Genomic DNA, 21056 nt, shown 5'->3' on the forward strand with positions numbered 1-21056 from the left:
AGCAAGCAGGAAAGGTTAAAAAAAATGCTGCAAGAATGAGTTTCCAATAGGTTCCTCAGCTTCCGTCTTCCAACTGTAAGCCTTCATAGCGTGAAGATTTGCTGAATTGAGTCTCACTGTATCTGAGCGATTGCCAGTTCTGTCAGTAGCATCAGCACTCTAATAATGTACTGGCTTTGTAGAAACTGTTTAAAGAAAAAAAAGCATATTAAAATAAATCAGTGGTCAGATTTCCACACCCTTAACTGGTCGGAGACCAAACACTAGGTGCTCCTTGGGATTACAGTTAGCTTCTCTGTCATCTGCAAGATACCTTTATTACCATTTTGACTCTGGCTATGGAGAAAACACTCCTGCCTAAATCCTGTGCCAGTTGGAGCCCCCCACCTTCTGCTCCAGTCCCACAGTACCTGAAGAGATGGCCTGCTCCTGCTCTGGCTGTTTGGAGGAAGGAGTCCTAGCACTTCTTCTTCGGCTACTTCCCTTCTTTAGGAACTTAAGTTAGGCTGCCACTTTCCTCAAGTACCCATATTTTGCTATACAGATGTCTGACTTAAACTCGGTTACAACTCTACCATAATGGGGCTTTGGAGTTCATAAACCCCACTTTCTAGAAAATGCTTTCTCAGGAGGTCTGAGAATCTCATGTTTACTTGCCTGCAACACAAAAAGTTGTTTTTGCCACTCTTAAACTGCTGCAGGTAAAAGAAGAGGCAATGCAACACTACTGTTCAGTGCTTTGTAATTGTCCTACCAAAGGCCAAAATTGTTAAGAGATGCTTTCCAGCAAAGCTTAGTTTTTCAGAATTTCATCTTGATACAGTCTTATTCCATATGATGGAAAAAAGGTGCAGTGATAAGTTACAGATTTCCTGCACTGAGAGGAAGCAATACCTCCATAATGAAGGAGAAAGGGAGGGACCAAGATCTGGAAGACTGGAAAATTCAACTAAGTTCTAGTAGGAAATTACGCATAAAAAGCAGGCAGCTTTAATTTTTAAAAGGAAGTCATTTTTAGTCATGTACAACTCTTTTAGTTGCCCAGTATTAGTTAGGATAACATGCTATCTAAAACCTCACCTTTATAATCCCATCACAGTGTGCCGAGGCAATTCCTGTAGAAACTTTGACCAGTTTTGTAGCTGACAAGTGAATCTTAAAGTGTCTGTGGAAGTGAGAGTAAAGGCAGTCCATAAAGACATCCACCTCTTCTTGAGTGATCTCTCCTGGAGTTTTTTGGACAGTGTCCCACAGAGCTTTTGCATCCTCTGTGTGAATGGCATATGAAATATCCAGAGGCTGGGGCAGACAGGGGACAGAGAAAACGAGTTCCATGGCAGATGAAGTTTTGTCCACTTTGTATCCAGTCCACAATGCTGCCATCCAAGTGAGAATGAGAGGGCTGATGACTAAGCGACGGAAGCAGCAGTCAAAAGTCTTCTGAAACCAGCTTCCAACAAGGGATGTGTAACTCTCTGCCCCATTAGCAAGAAACAAAGGTAAACACGTGAAGTCCTCCAGCACACTCAATGAAAGATCATCTCCAGCCACACAGCAGAACCATCCTGACCATATCAGTTTCTCTTCTGTTTTTTTCTGAGAAGCAGATGATTTCAAGGAAAGCTGGATTGGGGAAAAAAAGTGTTTGAATGCTACAGAGCAAGTTTTACCTTTTTTTTAGTTGAAGATGGGTTTTATTATTTCAAGTATTTGGTGGAAGATTTTTCTCAGGACTTCACACTTAACATCCTTTTCTGTAAAGTTCATACAGTTATTCAATCTAGCCATTACATCTCTAAAAGGTGTGATCTTTGGGAAAAGCACTTTTTACTCCACTAGAAACACTCCTCAAATCTGAGTTTATGATGTTTCATTTGGAAAAGTGGGTTCATGGTACATCCTATAACCATAGCCATACTGAGGGAGCTTGGCACTTCACTCAAGGCAAAGCACTGCAGAAGTACTAACTGGATGGGGGCTATGGCCAGGAGGTAGAGTTATACCAATTTCACCCATGAAGTTCAATAACCTGTCAAAGTTCTTGCAGTAAATTGAGCTGAGTTAAAACATGAGGAGCGCTCCTTGTGTTTCTACTGTGATCTAACAAGGGAGTTGAACTCAGAACTCCAAATTTAAACGCACACATTGGAGTTACGAGATGTTCCATCTGAGCTGAAAGTGGCCAGAAGGCACCTTTATTAAGTCTCAACAGACACTACAGTAATAGTTTCACATAGCTGGGACTTTTGAAATGGATGGGGTAATTTATGGCAGCAAAAGCAAGCTGTGAGATGCAAGTAGTAGCAGTAGTCCTCAAAGCTGCTGGCGAGACTCCTTACCTGCACGAGAACTGCGGCATGGTCCTGGTCGTTGCCCTTCAGGTCCGGCAGGCTGGAGACAGCCACTTTGATGCCCAGCTCGACCCCGACCTCCACCGCCAGCCCTTTCTGCTTCTCGGCGGCGATGAAAGCGCCGAGCTGCCGGCCGTAGTCCTTCAGGTGAGCGCTGGAGAACTTGTACAGAGGGGTCACGCTGTACAGGGTCCACTGCTTGCGCAGAAGAAACGCTATTTTCTGCGGATCCGCGTTCTCCTAGGAACAAACGAGAAAGAAGGAGCGATGGCAGCGCTCCCCTCAGTCCCTTAGCAGCGCTGAGGGGGCGGCCGGGCCTCAGCCCTACCTGCGAGCCCGGCGGCAGCGCCCGGCCGCTGGGGCTGACCCCGAGCTGCCCGCTGAGCTTCCTGAGGTGCGGCCCCCGCGACAGCCGCCCGGCTCCAGAGATCCTCCCGGCCACGGAGACCCGCCCGGTGCTAGGCAGTGTCCGCGCAGCGCCCTCGGCCGGCTCCATGGCCCCGGGCCGCTCCCCGCCGGGCGCCGTTTGAACGCGCGTCCCGTCTGCCCCCGCGGCACCGAGCACCGCCCCGGCCGCCATCTTAGGGGCGGGCGGCGGGGCTGGGGCGGGACGGGAGTTCGCGCTCCGGCGGCTTCTCGCTGAGGAGAACCGGCTCTTGCCGCTCGTTTTTGGCAGCCTGCGGGTCCCTCTCGGCCCCTTTTTTCCGTGGGTGGCTCGGCAGCATGCCCTGTCCTCACGTCCTGCGGCTGCTGCGCGGCGGGCTGCCCCGCCTCGGCTGGGAGCTGGCGCGGCCGGCCCGCGGCTCTGCCTCGACGCCCGGGGCTGCAGGTGAGGAGCGGCCCCGGCCGGCTGCCCCCTGCCCCTTCTGCTCCTTCTGCCCCGCCGGTCCCGGGGCAGGGGAGTCCACGCTGAAGGGCAGGGCCTCGGTCGTCGGCAGGTGTTGCACCTGGGGCGCTTTTCATAGCGTCTTCACTTAGAACTCATTTTTACTCAACTTTTGGTATCTCACAGTGAATTGGGATTCAAAAGTACAACAGAACCAGTTTTTGTGGTTTTTTCCCCTAGCTCTTACTTTGCGTTTGCCTCTTCTTTCTCCCATAGCATGCAAGATCTATTAAGAACAGGGGGAACCGAATACGTAACATAAGAATAATTGCAAAACAAAGCTTCTTGCTCTATGCGTTACTTCTTTAATTGTAAAGGCCGTGATGAAGGCAGCCAGGGAGAGTAGTTCATATATATATATAGGCATATATATAGTCAATAGCATCCTGTATTTTTTCTTGCAAGCTGATAGTCTAAAACATTCTCTAAATGATGTGTTTGGTTTTATAACTAAGCCGTGATGCCAGGCACGCTGGGGTCTACAGAAAGCCTTCTGTAGTTGTTGTTCAGGCCTTTCACTTGTTGCAGACAGAAAACTGATTTATGCCAACGTGGTGGGTGTTGGTATGGTTTAGTTTTGGCTTCCCAAGCCCCCGTTCTGCTGTGTCTTCTGGATTTAAGTGCAGGATTGTCAGCATGCCTCAGGGCTGCTCTGCAGCTTTTGCTTCTCTCATCCCTGAAATTTGCTGAGCAAGTTTGCAGCTAGGCTGTGCTCAGAGTTCTATGTGGAAGTATGATTGGGACATAGCGCTAATTCTTTAAAATCTGTTTTGTGCAATTTCATCTCGTATTTATGTACCAAGGTCTCACAGTGGTCGTGATGGGATTATGTGAAGTAATTTCTTCACGTGTATGTCCAAATTGTATTTGAACCTCTGAAAAAAATCACAGCACTGCTTCATATATTGGTTGTCTGCAAAAGTTATAACATTTTATTTATTTATTTGAGACTTCAATAGCTTTGTCGCTCGGACCAACACCTGTGGAGAGTTGCGTTCTGCTCATGTGGGACAAGAGGTCACTCTGTATGGATGGATTCAGTATCAAAGGTAAATGCAAGCCAAGCTGAAAACTGAGATGCTTAATTGCCAGACTCAGTGTATGTTCTAGGCCAGTGTTTTTTATGCTAGAGGTTATCTTTTCATGTCCTGCCATGGTTACTTTTGAAGTATCTGACTAAAACAGTTGAGAATCGTGCCAGAGCAGTATTGAAAATGTTAGAGTTTGGTACAAATATTAATTGATCTTCTGTCCACCCGTATATAATTTCCACCCAATATAATTGCTTTTATATACATTCCTTAAATTTTAAGCAAAAGATGTTTTTGTCTTTTCAGCTATAGCATGTAATGATGCATATTTAAAGTATGCATGCTTTGCTCAAAAAAAATATTACGAGAAGCTAGTAAACAGAGGATGAAATGTTAATTTCAACAGTTGGCTATAAGTGATGCGATATAATCATTACTAATACAGTTGTACATTTTGCAAATATAGGGTAGAAAGCATACCTGCAGTATAACTCTTAAATGTTATGATCTTGGTTATGTGCTTGTAAAAAGGAGATAGGTCCTATGGTTTTGATGAAATTAATTAGCATCAGAAGTAGCCTTTTGCGTTTTACAATGCAGTGAGGCTTAATTTCATCCAGCATCATTCTGCGGGGATGGTCTGCATGGATTTTATGAAGAGGACTTGAACATCTCATCTTTGAGCAGTCGTAGGTGCAGTTCCAGGAACAGAGTTATGATTGTAGCAATGGCATTGTTGTGCTTTTGCCTTTAAAGGCAGTCAGAGCGTGTTCAATTTGACAGCTTCGTGATGGTTTAAGTACAATGGTAGCTGTCACTATTGCAGCTGAAGAGATCAAGATTTGTGATGCTGGGTCTAGGAGCATGGATTGCTCACGTGAAACTTTTTTGAGATTAGTGTTCTTCTTGTTATTATGGTTGTAGGTTTTCTTTCTGTTTTTTAAGATTTTTTTTAAGTGGGGGGTATCCATGTGAACTTTAGTTTTATTGCTCATCTAAATGTGTTTATCTGGATAATGTTTCTCAGCAGGAAATCTCTAAGAATTGCATGTGTTCAGAGTCCATGGTCTGTGTGGATTAACATTCAAATCAAAATACTGTCTCTCCTAGTTATTTGTACATTGTTTGTCTGTGACTGTATGAAATCTGAAACAAATTGTTCAGATTAGGTTCAGATGTGGGAAAAGTATGTGTATGTATGTTACTTTGGAAGTGCCTTGAGGTATTAGTCACAAGATATAGATGGTAGCTAGTTGCCACCTGCTTTGGCTTAAAAAGCAAAAGACGACTGGATTCTTGATAAAATTATTTTCTTTTTGTGTTTTTCACGGATCAGACAAGGCCTGTTTCTGGTTTTGAGGGATTTCCAGGGACTCACCCAGATCATCCTTCCACAGGATGAGGTAAGTGCTACCTAAGTATGAGTCTCAAGCTTTTTCTCCTCTGATAGCTTGTGTCCAGCAGATGTTGAGGGCAGAACGAGGTCTTTGGTCAGACGGAGGGCTCTGACACACAAGCAGACTTCGGCGGTATGAGAGCCCTTCTGTGATGCTGCATCAGAAGCACTAATGCTGTTTCTTCTGGATTGTAAGCAGTGGTCCCTGATTCAAACAGGCCATTAACGAATGAGGCCTTGGAGCTTGGTGCTTTTGTCCTGTTCTTTGAATTTCTGAGAAATGTTGGCATCTTCTTGCAGGCACATTCCCACGTGAGGAAGCTGTTGTCCAATGCGCCAGTGGAGTCTGTTGTGCGAGTGACTGGGATTGTCTCTTCTCGGCCCCCAGGGCAGGAGAATCCGGTGAGGATGCTGGGGTCTCTCAAGCTTTTTATTCCTTGCGGAACAGAGCACTGGGTAGTGGGTTTGTGGTGGTTTATGTGCGTCATAGCTTTGCCACAGGCAGTTTTGTTCTGAGATGTGTGACAGGCTGTCCTCAGATAATGTGAGGCAGGAGTAACTGCTATGACATGGAACTTAGGAGAACGTCACAGCATGTTACAGATGCCCACGATTTAAATTCTACTCCAGCCCTTTGAAAGGATAATGAGAACCGCTGAAAAACTAACTTTTTCAGTCTTTCAAATTGTGGTTGAGATAATTTAATTTTCCTGAAAATAAGTGCTGTCACTATATGTTCCACAGTACGTGATGACCTGTTTCTCACTCAATAAATTCTTCTGTTCTCATTGTATAGGAAACAGAGGTTCAATACTTCTAAAAATGTGCATTTCTTAGTTTTCATTGTAATCAGATGTAGATAATCTGTCAGGATTGTGTGCAGTCTGCCTTCCTACATCATTGGCAGGCCTGGAAAGAGAACCCTGGATTTATGACTATGATTTTTATATTTATTTATTTTGCTGTGACCACATACAGATGTCCATAAAGGATGCTAGCTTCAAGCCATGTTTTTATTTCTTTTAATCAGTTACCATGTTGCTGGAAGTTTGTGTATTCTTTCCCCTAGTAAATAGAAAGAGTTCTGTAGGACCAAGTGAACTTCAGCGTGGCACAGTTTTAAGTTGGGGAAGCTATCTGCTTTCCCTCGGGATTTAAGAAAAAGAAGACTAGTTCTGAGAACTGGTGTGAGGAACTTCTCAGAACTTCCAGTTCTGAACAAGTTGCCTTTTTTGACTTTTATTGAAGGGTAATGGTGATGCTGCTAATGCACTCTAAAATTCATACTGTGTTATTTCACTGGAGCTAATGGAACTAGTATTTTGTCCAAATGCATGTGCCCTACCAGGCTCTGGGCCTGACTGTTCCTCTGTGCTCAGCATGTCATTGAAGCAGAAGGCAAAGGAAAAGCAATTTTATATCTTGTGGAGTTGGGTACACTGCTAGGAAAGAACATGTCATTTTTGGTGAGCTGGCTTGTGTTTTTTTTCTGAACAGAAGGGAAATCTAGGAGAAATCTGTCCTTGACAGAAGTTCTCTGAATTATACTGTGTTAGAAGGCAGGGAGGATAATCGTATGTTTTTTTCCTTCTGATCATCTGTGAAATACCTTTGTGCAGTTTTTTTCCCTAAGTTTTGAATCTAATTTTTTCTTGCTTTTTGCTCCAGAAAATGCCAACTGGGGACATTGAAGTGAAGGTGGAGACTGCAGAGATCCTGAACTCCTGCAAGAAGCTGCCTTTTGAAATCAAGGATTTCATCAAGGTGTCTGCATTTTTCTCTGGCACCCAAGTAGTGTTTTTTCAGTAAATTGAGAATTTGCCCAGGGTGATTGCAAAACATCTGCGAGAGCTTCATCTGATTATCTCCAGCTCTGCTTTGGAGGAAGCGTGGCATTTAAAATAGGATGTGCTTATTGTTAACTGTGAGGTTGTAATTCTAATTGGACTTAAGCAGAAAACAAGGCTTGAATTATTCCAGTGCAGAGGGTTTTAAAATATCACTTCAAGAACAGATGGTAAGGGGAAGAGTGGAATAAATTCAGGCTATTCTAGCTCTTTTGAGTGTGAAACAGAACCTGCCAATGCACTGCTGTGTTTTAAGTCAAGGCTGCTTAGTCTTATCTGGACAAGGAGCTAGCTGGCCAGAGGATTTTCTTCCTCTGGAAGTACAGAGTCTTATAAAAGGTTATTTTTAGTGTAGTCTCTGTGGTGTCTGAGAGGCATCACTGTTAAGATCTTCTCTATGCCATTGAACATGACTGATAAGTAAGAGTAGGAATTGGGAGAGCTGGGGCCTGTTCCTTGCATGTTACAGATTCTGGACAGTTCTCACCATCTGCAGTACTTCAGTTTTCCTGTCTGTAATAAGAGCATCTCACCATTTGGTAGTTCCTTTAGATCTGTGTGTGACACTGCTCTTCTACTTAGAAATCCTGAGGAGGATTGCTACAGTCTGTTGTAGTGGACTCATTATGAGGGCTGAAATCCTGAGCTTTTTTTGAGGCTACTCTTACGATAGAATAATAAATGTCTGTCGTTTTTTCTTTTAAAAAAAAAAAAAAGTCATGCATGGAGATGCTCTCAGTGGCTGAAGTTTCTCCGTGCAGGTTGCGGGTAATGGGTGGGTTGTGACAACCGAGCAGTATTCTTTCTTAGCTTCCACCTTTTTTTACCTGTGGGTTTGGGAGCAGCTTCATTGGACATGCAGTTTGATTTTTGTCTCTTATCTCCAGAAATCAGAGGCCTTACGCATGCAGTATCGCTACTTGGACCTGCGCAGCTTCCAGTTACAGTACAACTTGCGGCTGAGATCCCAGATAGTGATGAGGATGCGGGAGTATCTGTGTAACCTCCATGGTAAGAAAAGTGCTTGAACAACAGTGTGTAGCATATGGCATTTTAGAGTTCCTTTATACCCTTTCCTGTTGCTGGAGAGGTTACCAACCTACTTAAAACTCCAAACAGTTTCCACTTGGTAAGAATGTGTCTGCTTGCAGTGGGGAATTTAGGGAGATGTTGGCAGGTCTAAAGAACAAAGTATGTTGAAATATCTTAGCATGCTATAAAACGATTGTTTCAAATAAGCCATATCCAGAAATTTAAGTGAACAAAGGCTTTTTGCAAGTAGTTTCCCCCTTTTGGTCACTTAACTCAAGGCATATAAGTGGGACGGATTGAAGGTCTGTTCAGAAAACCAAAGCCTAGTTCAAAATGGATTGAGAATTAACTATTTCTCAGGCTATATGGAGTCCTCTGTCATCAGCAGTTCTGGCAGCCCTTGGGGAAGCTCAGAGTCTTTAAACTTGGCAATGCACAAGTTAGAAACAGTGAAGTCTGGAGATTTGGAGAGGCTACATCGTGTGCTAGATTACTTATTGAGCTGACTAACTTACCTTACTCCATCCTATTTTGTACCATACCAGTTCTTTTCCCTGCTGTCACGATATTCTGTGTCTGAAGCATGTTTTTGTTCCTTAGGGTTTGTGGATGTAGAAACTCCAACGCTCTTTAAGAGAACCCCAGGGGTATGTATGCTGTTACTAATGCATTTTAGCCTACTGCAATTGCCTAGGCAGTTCATGGTTGGATTATTGTCACTTGCCACTAACCTTCATGCTGTTCCCTCACTAGGTAACAGCTTGTGTGCCAATTTCTGATACAATGCGTTGATCCTTCTAATAGTAGAGGGAGTGAAAGGGAAGATGTGGTACCTTGTGCCTTAACCTTCAGCCTTCAATTACTATAAAAGAAAAAAGCTTCCTGTAGAGCATGTTGAATGCAAGTCCTGTCCTGGGACAGATTATCAAAACAAAAAATCTTCCTCTTAAGCACAATTTCCCTAGCATTTATCTCTTAACTGGTAGGTTACTGCAGTGGCAGTACTCAAGCCATTTTAACTTGTGCGTTCATATTCCTTTCTTTCATTTCCAAATTAATCCCAGGCAAGGGAGCTATAGACCAGGAATTGTTGATGCAGCTAGCATAACGGAGTTCTTGCGTGTAGACCCCTGTCATGAATTGTGGATTGTTAGACATTAGTCTTGCCAAGCAAGAGGTGTATAAACCTCCTTCTGGGTATTTCAGAACAAGTTGATTAACAGATTATTTAATATAGAAACAGCTGTTTCCTCACAAGTAGGATTTTATAATGGGATAAAGGAGGTCCTTTCCTCTTGCATTTCTAGGCTGCGATGATAGCCTAGAATTTCTAGATTTACTTCTGCAAACGAGCTGAGGCTGTGTAATTGCCCAGCAGGGAATCCAGACTATCAACAATGATACCATACACCCAGTTTCTCCGTTAGGTATTTATGTGAGACTTAAAGTCCTGTATGTGTCCAACCTAATGGCTGCAAAAAGATCTGAGATGTTGATACCAGATTTGAATCAGCAGTTGGGCAGAGCTCAGTGATAGATGTTTTCCTGTGGTGGGAGCTAAAGATGGCAAAGGAAGCTGTTTGGGAAAGTACTGAAGACTTCAACTACCTTTGAAGGATTTGTAATCAGGCCCTGTGAAGACCTCAGTTTGCTGCAGTTCTTAGGAAATTCTGAAAAAAATGCATTTCATTATCAGTTTATTTGATATATTTATTGTTCTTTAATTGCTTGAAAGTTCAGTGTTTCTTCAGTATTTCTGTCTTGACTTGCCTAGGTGAGTGGAAGGAAGTCTGTAGAGTGTGGAAAATTTGACTCAGACTAGGATACACATGCTCTGATTTTTTTTAATTATTGTTTGTATGGTAACTTCTTTGTACTTTAAGAGGGGTGCTCAGACATTCCCCTCAATTTTTAATTTTATTTTAAGTTTCTCTGAATGATAGCTTTATGCCCTCCTTCTGACGGAGGACAGTAATCTTTTTCTGAGTTTGGTGCCATTTCTGTGCTGCGCAGCAGCCTTCCTTCACGTATCAGGTATTTCTTTCTCTCAGAGCTGAGCAAATTGCAGCTGTATTTGTTTCTGGGCCTGGACTGTGACGCTAGCCAAGACTAAAGCCCATATCTCATGTGAGGCAATGGAGGGCAGGAAGTGTCAGGGAAGCAGAAGTGGACCCAGATTTCAAGAGATGATTAAAGTTTTACTAGATACTGAACAGGTCTCTGCCTGCTCGCTTCCAAATGCTATTTATAGCCTGTTGATACAACTGTTTGGGTCACTCGAGGAAGCACTGCACTGACCTGTCTTCCACTTAGCTCTGCTGCCAGAGGCAGGCCGGTGGGAGCAAAGTGTTGATACCTCTGACCTTACTAGCTCCCTAATGCTCAGAGAAAGGAACATCCCCACCTTGAATGCGCATTTGAAGATGAAATAATGATATTGCACGTAGGTTCGGATGGGGTTTGTGCAGAGTGGTTATGAGGACCGTGGTACGGACCCGTTGAGGCTGCAGCCAGCCCATGTTGCAGTAGATGAGCAGTCTGGAGGCTTGCACAGGCTATAGTCTGTTAAAGCGGCAAGCTGTTCTATATTTGCTCTTAATAGCTGCTAGTCATTCCACAGCCATCCTCCAGCTACCTCTGTAAGAGGGTAGTCTGCCTTAGCGTGCGTCGCCGTGTGCATCATCTCTGGAGTTGCTTTGTAGTTCTTCAGAACATTGTCACGCAGCTGGACTGTGCAAAGGCGTGGAGTCTGTCCTGGTGAAAAAAAAAAGATTTTTGGCCAGTAAACATAAGTGGTAGATGGATGTAAAGCCTATGTGGGTGTGCAGGTCTGTATGAAGCAGCAGTGTAGTAAACCCTGTATTTTCCCCTTTACTTTCCTCGGTGATGCCCCAATTCTCTGGCACAACCTTGGTATAAGTGGCCGAGCAGCCAAGATGGATTTATAAGGCAGAAGCAATAGACCAGGTGACAGAACTAAAACTTCTCCTTCTCAGGATCTAGAGAAAGGACTCCTCCCTGCCAACCCAACCATAGCCACATCAACTGCTGGTTTCAGCAAAAGGATCCTAGCCCAGGCTCGTGGCTAGCTTGCCTACAATTTTGAAGGTAGAGGTCCAGAACTAAAACACCAGCCTCTGAATCTTAGTGTTTAGCTTGGCTGCCTGTGGAAACAAGGCAGCAATTCCATTGCCCTTCTCCGAAACTTTTAAATCCCTTTGTAATTTTCCTCAGGGGCAAGGGTTTTGAAAACAAGAAGTTCTTGGAGTGAAGTACCCCCATAGTAGAGGGAAAGGCTACAGTGTGACCTCGTGCTGTCAAACAAAAAAGAATCTGTGGGAGGAAGGATGTAGAACGCTCCGCTTGATGTGTTTTATTGGATGGGCTGATTGTAGGGAATGGAAATCTCTATTCAGGTACTCAGGTGAAAAAGTCGAGGTGACCTTTTCTTTCAGATCCATCTGTTATCCTTGATGAACTGTATGCTTTTGCCATTCCTTGTCCGCTTGTGACATTCTGAGCAAGTAGAGCCAGGATGAGAGAGAGACGAATCTGAAAGAGAAGGGGGGAAGAATGTCCTAAAACCCAATGACTCTTGGAAGGCAGTAGATCTGTGTGCTGGTTATATTCAGGTCACTTTCCTTTCAGTTGGGAATTGAGGTCACTTGCTGAACTGTGTGAACTTTTCTTTCTCATGCCAGGGGGCAAAAGAATTCCTTGTGCCCTCACGGGAAGCGGGCAAGTTTTACTCTCTGCCTCAGAGTCCTCAGCAATTCAAGCAGCTCCTCATGGTTGGAGGCGTGGACAGGTAAGAGTTACCTGAACTCCCGTTCTCTGCGTATCCTGTCCAGGGTTTGTTTCTTTTGCAGTGTGAGCTTTTAGAGACTTCCCCAAGAACTTCCTGCCAATGGCTTTGTTTCAAAGCAGGATCCTTAAGTACTTAGAATTATCCTAGGCCAGGCTCATTAGCAGTAATGCTGCCTAGTAAGCAGAAGTTTATCCCTGTTTGATGGTTGAAATCTTCACTGTTTTAAAATGGAAACCTGATCTTAAGCACAGAAGTAGGAATAAGCTTTGCAGAGACAGTCTGCCTGAAGGGCAGAAGATCTAGTTTATGAGAAAAAGCCTCATGCAATGTATCCTATAGAACTAACTGGGATGAGGCTGGTCAACTGAACATGACTGAGGCAAGGTAAGCACATCCTCCAGATGCATAGGTACAAAGCTTTTAATTGGGCTTGTTCCTCCAAATAGAACTGAAGGAGAGGGAGATATTCCTGCAGTGGACTTCAGACCAGGTCTTGACTGTGAATGAATTTTGTATGGCCCTCAGTAAGGCCGATGTTTGGAGTGGAAGGTGGGAAAAGGCGTTGCACGTGCCCTGTCAGGCCACAGCTCACCTGGTAGCCTCCTCGTGCCTCTGGAGGGTATGGCTGGAGAAGGATACAGCTGCTGATACGGCTGCTTCCACTCAAAATGTCACACTCTTGAAGGGATGGCAGCAACCAGGGCTGTGATAATCCACTACATACAGAGCAGAGCGTTCTTTTTGCTGATCAATTCCATAGTCACAATTTAATGTAGGGTACTTTAAATTGGAGTCTAAATGTAAGTACTATTGCAGGTACTTTCAGGTTGCTCGCTGCTACCGAGATGAAGGCTCACGGCCTGACAGGCAGCCTGAATTCACTCAGGTAACCACCTTGCACTACCTTGCACCCTCTGCCTCACACAAACAAACCTTGTAGCTGTTTTGCCTTCCGAAGGCCTGGTGTCTGCTGGTCCTTGTGCTGCTTGGGGGTTAGAATGTTGTTGGTTGCGTGTTTCACAGCCACAGCCCCTTGCAGTTGGTTTGGGACGTGCACAGGTTATGGTCCTCAGCTGACTGTACAGTCCCAAGTGCCAGTCAGTAGATGTGGGATTGTGTTGCAGCAATGATAGTACTTGATGATGCATCTCTGCTGCTGTCCTGCAGAGCTGGGCATCCTGTTCATCAGCCTTGAGAGCCCAGGCAGAGTTAGCTTGGTCCATTCAAGGCTTCTCTCACTGTCCTTGTCATCATTACCTCATTTAGTACTCTGAGGAGGTTGTTGCCTGAGTCAGCAGGCTGTAGGGAGATCATAAACGTACCCTCAGTCTAATGCAGTCATGCTATGACTTAATTTAATATTTTGTTTCCTTTTATGCTGGCTTAAGAGCTTCTGCAAGTAGCAGTGCAAAGGCAAAAACTGTAGCTAATGTGGAATCTCTCTTATTTTCTGTTTTAAGATAGATATAGAGATGTCATTTGTGGATCAGGCTGGGATCCAGGGGCTGATAGAGGGCCTCCTGCAATATTCCTGGCCTCAGGAAAGAGGCACTATTACGACTCCTTTCCCTTCCATGACCTATGAGGAGGCACTGGCTGACTATGGGACTGATAAACCAGACACCCGTTTTGGGATGAAGGTGAGCCTTGCCCGTTGGAAACGTGCGGTTTTTCTTTTTCTCCCTGTTAGTGTTTTAGGAATAATCTTTGATTAAATCACGTGTACGTGGTTAACTGGAGTTCTAAATTATGTAATATACCCAAGGTGCCTTTCCCATCATCACTGCTTTGCACAGGTAATGATGCCTTAGAGAAGAAAAGGGTTGGCTTGTTTGTGGGAAAATGTGTATTTTTAGACCACTATTCTGAAGATAATGTCTCCAGGGTTTTTCTGGCTGCCTTTCATATTTGTCTCTGTAGTCCTCTGTCTTCTAATGGTTATTCGCATTGGGCCCCATTCATTTCTTTCTGTGAACCTTTTGATTTCTTTGAGTAAGGAAACTGTGTCCCAGGGAATGGTTTCTGAAGGCAGTAAGACCCAGGAGCAGCATTTTTGCTTCATGTTCTTTTCATGTTCTTCCCACCACTGCTTTTTCCTGTGTTCTCTCCTTGCTCAGATAGTGGATATCAGCGATATTTTACGAAGATCGGACATTCAGTTTGTGCAGAATGCGCTCAGTTACCCGCATGGCACTGTCAAAGCTATTTGTATCCCTCAGGGAGTGGTAAGTGATGCTTTTACATAATGCGTATGTTTATGAAATAAAATACCAATTTGAATTCCTTTGTTGGTATGGAAATGTTCCCTGCTGTGACTGGGGGAGTGGTGTCCTTCAGGGAACTTGGGATTGGTTGTGAGTGACGTCAGGTTGGGCTGAGGGTTGTTAGAAGCAGGGGAATGGAGGTGATGAGGCGATGGGAAAAATGTGATTTTATAATATATTGTCCTCATGAAGGCTGGGAGGAGAACAGAGCTGCAAGGCTGCGAGGTCCCTTGAGGTTAGGGAAGCCTCCTGGGGCTTTGGCTTGCTTGTGTCAAGGATAACATCTGAATAATAAATTGTGCCCTGCGAGGAGAGGTTGAAATAGAGCCAGGTATGGCACGGCTCTGTTCTGGCTAATGAGAGAAAAGTCCATCCTGTTCGCTTCTGTTGCGTTTGTGGGCACTGCTCACGTCTTGTAATGGGACTGTCACCAACCAAATCCAAGGCTGACAGTAAATCGAGAGCCATGTTTGACATATCTTGGCAGGGAAGCAGATTTAATTCTGGCTGTGAGCGTCTTTGCAGCATAAGCAGGAAGGGGAAAAAGTGTCCACTAGACACCTAGTTTTATTTGAGGAATAGGACTTCCTTTTGGGATTCCTTTAATTTTGGCTGAAAGCACAAGTTCCTGGCTTCCCACGAGAGGGCACTAAAGGTGTGCATTTGCAAAACAAGTGGAATCTGGAGCCTCTCTACCTTCAAGTAGTTTAAAAAAAATCAGTAACTTGATGGAAATTTTCATATCCTCTGCATATGAGGATCAGCCTACATGATGGTGATGGTGAGTTTTGCCTTCACCGTCAGCAGTGTGATGTTGTAACCTTGTTCCTGCTCTGTAACCCACATGCTGGAGGCAGTTAGTTGGCATGATCCAGCACTACTGACTAGCTACATCTGGTCTGTAAGCAGGGAGTACAACTGCTGCCTAGAGGGGCCACTTTCTTGGAGAAGACACACTCAGCTGCAGTCTAATGCTGCAGGCCCTCTTATTCCACAGCCATCATGCAAATCTTGTGCTAGAAAGAAAAGAACTCGAGAGCTTTGGAAACAGCTCAGACAATAGATTTGAATCCTGTCTTGGCTTTCCATAGATTTTGCTGCTGTTTGATGTGTCTTTTCTTGCTCTTTCCCCAGAGATACCTTAAAAATAAAGATCTGGAGTCATTAAAGGAGTCTGCAAAATCCCAGTTCAACCAGGTGAGACAGAAACACTGCTGAAGCATTAGCAGCAGTGAATGGTGAGCTGTGTATAAAAGCATGTGCAGGTAGAGGAAGGCAGAAGAGCTGTTTTTAATAAGGCTGTTTGCTGAGAGGTAGTGCTGGAACACGTCAGGGTTCCAGAGAAGAGACAGCAGCACTGAACTGAACATATTCTTTTACTGATCTTGCATTAGGAGGTCATGGATGTTATCTGCAGGCCTGATGGAAGCTTGAAGTCTCTGCTTACAAAGCTTCTTGGCAAGGAGCAGCAGTCAGAGCTCACCCGAGCGCTGAACGTGCAGGTGGATGATGTGGTACTGCTGGCAGCTGGAGAACACAAGCGAGTGGTAGGAAGCATTTCTGGGTGTCTGTGTGAGTTGAATGTCACTGATGGCTTGGAGGTTACCTGTCCTTAGTTTAATTCCTCTGATCATTACAATAGGTCATCATCTAATTCCGTGTTTCTCTGGATCTGAAGACGTAGCAATAACAAATAAAGCATGAAATGTACTTATTGCTTTTATTTCCACCAGTCAGCTTCTGGGAAGAACTCGTAACCGAAATGAAGGCTGGAATATAGAACAGGAACAAATTGGTGCCTCATTTTCTCTCACGTCAACATAATTTTTTTTAAAGCACTAAACAGATTGGAAAACAAGGTCAGCTAGGTAACTGTCTCCCGTAATGAGGTGACAGGAGCGAAGCACGGCTGCTTATTAGCAGAGGGGAGAGGAGATTCTGTCTCAAGGCTTCTCTATATTCCTGCCAGTAGATGTTGCCTTCCAAGCACTGCATGTGTCATACTTTGCATGACTGCCAAAGCCGTGTAACTTCTTTCTGTGCCTTCATTTCTCTGCCTGTTAAGTGAGATCTTGTGCTTCCCCAGTTAATCCACATGCGTAGAGCTTGAGGTGTCAGTTGAAGAGAGCTCTGTGAGGATGGAACACGTGGAAAAAAATGGACTTTCCAGCTCCTTATTTGGCTTTTTTTTTTTTATGGTCAAAGCCTGCCTCAGCAGGAAGGTGATGTCTTTTAGGAGACAAGGCAAAAATGTTTTTTAAGGCAGCACCACAGTACAACTTATGCTGTCTGTGATGCTGCAGTTATGAAAAGCTCATGTATGATGTATGGCTGATGTATGAGCAACTTCCTTGGCGGTAAATTGCCCCTTCTCATTAGCTCCTTTCTTTTTTTGCAGTGCTCTGCATTAGGAAGCCTACGGTTGGAGAGTGCTGACCTCCTGGAGGCGGCCGGAATGACACTCCGTGATCCTACAGCTTTTCACTTCCTGTGGGTGGTAGATTTCCCACTGTTCCTCCCCAAGGAAGAGAATCCTGCTGAACTGGAATCTGCTCATCACCCCTTCACTGCCCCTCATCCTGTAGATACCAACCTCCTCTATTCTGACCCCACAAAGGTAACTGCCATGTTGGCCCTTTTACAGATGTGTTTTGTGGAAAACTAGGCAAGTAGCAATCCTTTTACTATAAAAAGGGATATTTTGTGGAATTAACTTCATACTGTGCTTACTCTGTTTGGAAAAGATTGCTTCCAGATTATTCTGAATAGCAAATATCTAGGTACCACTCTGACAAAAAGGGCATATTAGAAACGGTTACTTCAGGTGAGGAATCTTGAATTCTGACCCATCCCATATTGCTTCAGGTTTTGACTAACTTTACAAAAGGACTTGTACTGGACCAGTTTCTGTTAAGCTACACGCCACCCTGAGGTAGCATGCACCTCTGTCAGCTGCAGTCCGTGCTTCTGGTAGGACTGGTACTTGAACTGTCACCTTCTCGTGCTTGGGCTTGGAGTTAGGCAGTGAGAAAGCCACAAAGGAAGCTGTAGGAGATGTGTCCATGTGATATCTTTCATATTTGTGCCTTGCTGAGTAATGCAGAGCAGGAGTCCTGCTGGGGCTTGAACTAGGAGAGGAGTGCTGGGGAGATGCACAGTCTGCCTGGCTCTGCATGTGCTAGTAGGACTTTGTCCAGAGCCAAAGGAAATGAATGGGAGTTTTCTCTTGGGCTTTTGTTGCAATCTGTGTACCTGTTATTCCAAAGCTAGAAATCTGTCACCCCCGGAGGAATTCAGTAGAAAGCTTTCTCCTCTTTAGTGTTTTGAAACTGTTATTATGTGTCTGTGAATGTATGAGGCTCCACTGAGAAAGCAGTGTTGTGGTATGACATGTCTTCATTCACAGCATCTTTGTCGTGTCTGTGCTGGTTGGCATTAAATGCAGGTCTGTCCCAGCTTCGCTAAGGTGCTCGTTCATTTCTTTTCCCAGGTCCGTAGCCAGCACTATGACCTTGTGCTGAATGGCAATGAAATTGGAGGCGGCTCCATCAGAATTCATGATGCAGAACAGCAACGTTTTGTGCTGGAGAAAGTGCTGAAGGTAATGCCTGTAGATGTCTCCAACATCCTCTTGAAGTTTTAAATGAGTACTTCATTTGAATATGTTTCAGATTCTAAAGAAACATAACTCCTAGCCCTGAGAGATGGAGGACTCCATTGTACTTTCATCGAATGTCGCTAGCGGGAAGTGTTGTCTGTTCAGTGGTATTTCTTACGTAACTTTGCAGGAGGACTCAGAGGTGCTTTCCCATCTGCTCGAGGCTCTGGAGTTTGGAGCTCCTCCCCATGGAGGAATTGCTTTAGGTAAGTGCTCTGTAGTCCTCCAGAATGCAGGTGTCTTGTGACTTTCTTCTGGCTTATTAGATTCTCATGAACAAGCCTGAGAACAAGTTTGTTAGCCAAAGCCTTGCCTCCTCCTGACAGAGATGGCTGTTTTGGTGGTGCCAAGTACAAACATCAACATGGTAACACTTTGTGGGCTTCTACAGTGTTTCTGTCTCTATAGCTGCTTTATGGAAGAAACAGGGCACTCATCACCAATGCAGAATGTTTTGGTGTTCCTCTCCAGTATCATACGTGTTTTAGTTCTTATGCAAGGACCAAATCATGTGTTGGTATCTCTAAGGACATTTTTTATCTGCTGCTCTACAAACAGCATGCTCATTAGCATTAGGTCATCTCTATTCTCCTTCCTGTGCAGCCAGAGCAGGTTCTCTGTACTGCATGCCCAGAGGGCTGGGACAGCACGGTACTGTTCCATGCCCTGGGTCACTGCCACAACCTCAGCCTTTGCGTCAGTCTCATTTGCCATCTTCTTTCTCTGTTACATTCACCAATTCAGAGAGCTAGACTGGCTGTAAGCGAATGCTGCCAAGCTAGCTCCCTGATCTGGCTCAGCATGGATCTGATGGACACCTGTGCCACGACAGGAAGCAGATCAAACTCTGGAGTCAGAGGGAGTATGAGGAGTTGGCTGCACTGACCTAGGTGTTGTGGAATGGCATCTTCAGAAGTCATTTGAGTGCTGTATACAGCATTACAGGAATGTCAGATTGTTTTCCTAGAATCTTTCAGGTTTTTGTTTTAAAAATAAGCAATGAAAGAGTAGCACCCAGAGGCTCTTGTTCTTTCTCAAGTCCTCCTGGTTTAGTTCTTCAGAACTGATTGACCAAGAGCTTTGTCAGATCAATTAAACAGGGCGCTGATGGTGTTCCTGACACTTAGTGGTCCTGGCATTGTTATGCTCTCTCTGCAAAGACACTGCCTCTGTCTCGCAGTCCATGGTGTATCACAGGCTTTTTTTTTGTAATGTTGAAAAGCTTTGTTTTGCTTGGCACTTCTGCTGTCTAGGCAAGTCTGTTTCTCTGCTTACTTGTTGAGATTATTTTTTCACGTATTTGCTTCAGTTTTATTCTTAAAGCCCCAGTAATGTTATCTGCTCTATTTTTCCGATTTTCTGAATTGGAGAAATTAATACAGCATCGTAATTCAAGTGGTTCATCAGTTTGTTTTCTGCTTCTAGGACTTGACAGGCTGATCTCTCTCATCGTTGGTGCTCCAAGTATCCGAGATGTCATCGCTTTTCCTAAGTCATTCAGGGGACGGGACCTGATGGGCAACGCTCCAGACTATGTCACTCCAGAAGAATTAGAGCCATATCACATCCAGGTTTCCTGGCCTGTTGCAGAAACAGAGGCAAAGAAAAACTGATTTATAGCCAGTGATGTGAGCTGAGCTGTTTAAGTAGAGATGGTTCCAACTTCTAATACTAGCAGGCAGCTCAGAAAACATCAGCTGTTATGGGAGGGTCAGGGGAATACAACCCCGCTGTGCCATGGCAGTTTCAGAATTGAATGGGGAATAGACATGAGAGTTCTCCTGATAGGAATCCACCTTTGGGTTGGTAATGGGAAGGAGAAGAAGGAAAGTGAAATTAAAAAAACATCATTTCAGCATAGGATGTTGAGACTGTTGCCTTTGGGGTGTTATATTGAAGGTGGGATTTCTTTTTCCACTCCCCAGTTCTTACATGTCCTTTGTAAACTATTTTTCCTCACATCTGGAAGAGATAGTGTACCAGCATCTCTGGAAGATGGTCCTGTATTCCTGATAATCACTGAATCCCTGGTAGCTGAGAACTGTTATGACAGGGTAGTGCTGTGCTGGACAAAGCTCTGGGTACTTAATAACGAGACTTCAGTGCAGCCAGCAATTTGTCTCTTGCTGGAGGATACAAGATCATCCAGAACTTGCCATAGGGAGTTCATATTTGGCAGTGTTTCCTATTCAAAGACGGGGAGAGGAGCGTGCGTAGCATTTGCAACAGTTGTCCTCGTAACGCTCATCGAACAGGAGTTGATCTGTCTTTGGGGCCTGTGGTCCTGCAGCTTTCAGAACTCTAGTTCTGAAGTTTGTATCCTTTCTAAATAAAGTTTATCTGGCAATATGGTTTTGACTGAGCTTGGCTTTGGGCTTTCGCTACAAGAATAAAGAACCACCAGTTCTTCTCTGTGACCTCTGACCATCCAGGACGTGACAAGAAATCTGTGACAGCAGGACTGCCAGTGCCTTGTGAGTTCTGCAGCCTCCTGCAAACCTGCTGCTACAGCCGTGAGTGATGCAGCTGCAAGCCCCTTGCAGGTGACGCTGCCAGTAGGTGTTTTTATCTCTGCGTAGGTTGGATAAAGCAGAATTGGTGGGGCGAAAGCTAATACAGTCTGCACGTTGTGGGACAACATTACGTGGTGTGGACTGCTGGTGTTTTTTAATAACTGGACCATCCTGTTGATAAAAAAACAGTAGGGGAGGTGGCTCTTTTCCTTAAGGTTGTTTTTTTTTTGATTTCTCGTACAGGCTGAGAGTACTGTCCATAGGCAAGTA

General features: G+C 44.5%; 2 protein-coding genes across 4 annotated transcripts; one reads left to right on the forward strand and one right to left on the reverse strand.

The window, feature by feature from the left end:
• Positions 1-38: 38 nt before the first annotated feature.
• Positions 39-2896, reverse strand: CENPL (centromere protein L). Its single transcript, XM_035537393.2, has 4 exons — positions 2680-2896; positions 2340-2591; positions 1081-1623; positions 39-185 (listed from the first exon to the last, which is right to left on the reverse strand). Exons 1-4 carry the CDS (start codon positions 2845-2847, stop codon positions 114-116), a joined length of 1035 nt encoding a protein of 344 aa, XP_035393286.1. The 5' UTR covers positions 2848-2896; the 3' UTR covers positions 39-113.
• Positions 2897-2914: 18 nt separating this feature from the next.
• Positions 2915-20794, forward strand: DARS2 (aspartyl-tRNA synthetase 2, mitochondrial). Of its 3 annotated transcripts, XR_007708595.1 has the most exons (18): positions 2954-3180; positions 4187-4286; positions 5605-5671; positions 5965-6066; positions 7333-7428; positions 8399-8522; positions 9144-9190; positions 12245-12351; positions 13168-13237; positions 13812-13991; positions 14469-14576; positions 15750-15812; positions 16010-16162; positions 17014-17232; positions 18106-18216; positions 18404-18479; positions 19699-20589; positions 20706-20794. XR_007708595.1 is itself a non-coding variant. In XM_035537394.2 (17 exons), exons 1-17 carry the CDS (start codon positions 3075-3077, stop codon positions 19884-19886), a joined length of 1917 nt encoding a protein of 638 aa, XP_035393287.1. In that variant the 5' UTR covers positions 2915-3074; the 3' UTR covers positions 19887-20633. The 3 variants fall into 3 exon arrangements, 2 of the variants coding, with proteins under 2 accessions (XP_035393287.1, XP_035393288.1); XM_035537394.2 differs by lacking the exon at positions 20706-20794 and having other exon boundaries at positions 2915-3180; positions 19699-20633; XM_035537395.2 differs by lacking the exons at positions 2954-3180; positions 4187-4286; positions 5605-5671; positions 20706-20794 and adding an exon at positions 5693-5855 and having other exon boundaries at positions 19699-20631.
• The last annotated feature ends 262 nt before the right edge of the window (positions 20795-21056 follow it).

This window comes from Cygnus atratus, chromosome 8, assembly GCF_013377495.2.
Source record: "Cygnus atratus isolate AKBS03 ecotype Queensland, Australia chromosome 8, CAtr_DNAZoo_HiC_assembly, whole genome shotgun sequence".
Classification (NCBI taxonomy): Eukaryota; Metazoa; Chordata; class Aves; order Anseriformes; family Anatidae; genus Cygnus; species Cygnus atratus.

Bases quoted from the DNA above. Each gene is read 5' to 3' on its own strand.
- CENPL (XM_035537393.2), bottom strand. From the start codon at position 2,847: ATGGAGCCGGCCGAGGGCGCTGCGCGGACACTGCCTAGCACCGGGCGG. The intron at 2,592-2,679 runs GTAGGGCTGAGG...GTTTGTTCCTAG, and splicing joins CGCTGCCGCCGGGCTCGCAG to GAGAACGCGGATCCGCAGAA. The intron at 186-1,080 runs GTGAGGTTTTAG...TTCTTTAAACAG, and splicing joins ACTGTGATGGGATTATAAAG to TTTCTACAAAGCCAGTACAT.
- DARS2 (XM_035537394.2), top strand. From the start codon at position 3,075: ATGCCCTGTCCTCACGTCCTGCGGCTGCTGCGCGGCGGGCTGCCCCGC. The intron at 5,672-5,964 runs GTAAGTGCTACC...ATCTTCTTGCAG, and splicing joins TCATCCTTCCACAGGATGAG to GCACATTCCCACGTGAGGAA. The intron at 13,992-14,468 runs GTGAGCCTTGCC...CTCCTTGCTCAG, and splicing joins ACACCCGTTTTGGGATGAAG to ATAGTGGATATCAGCGATAT.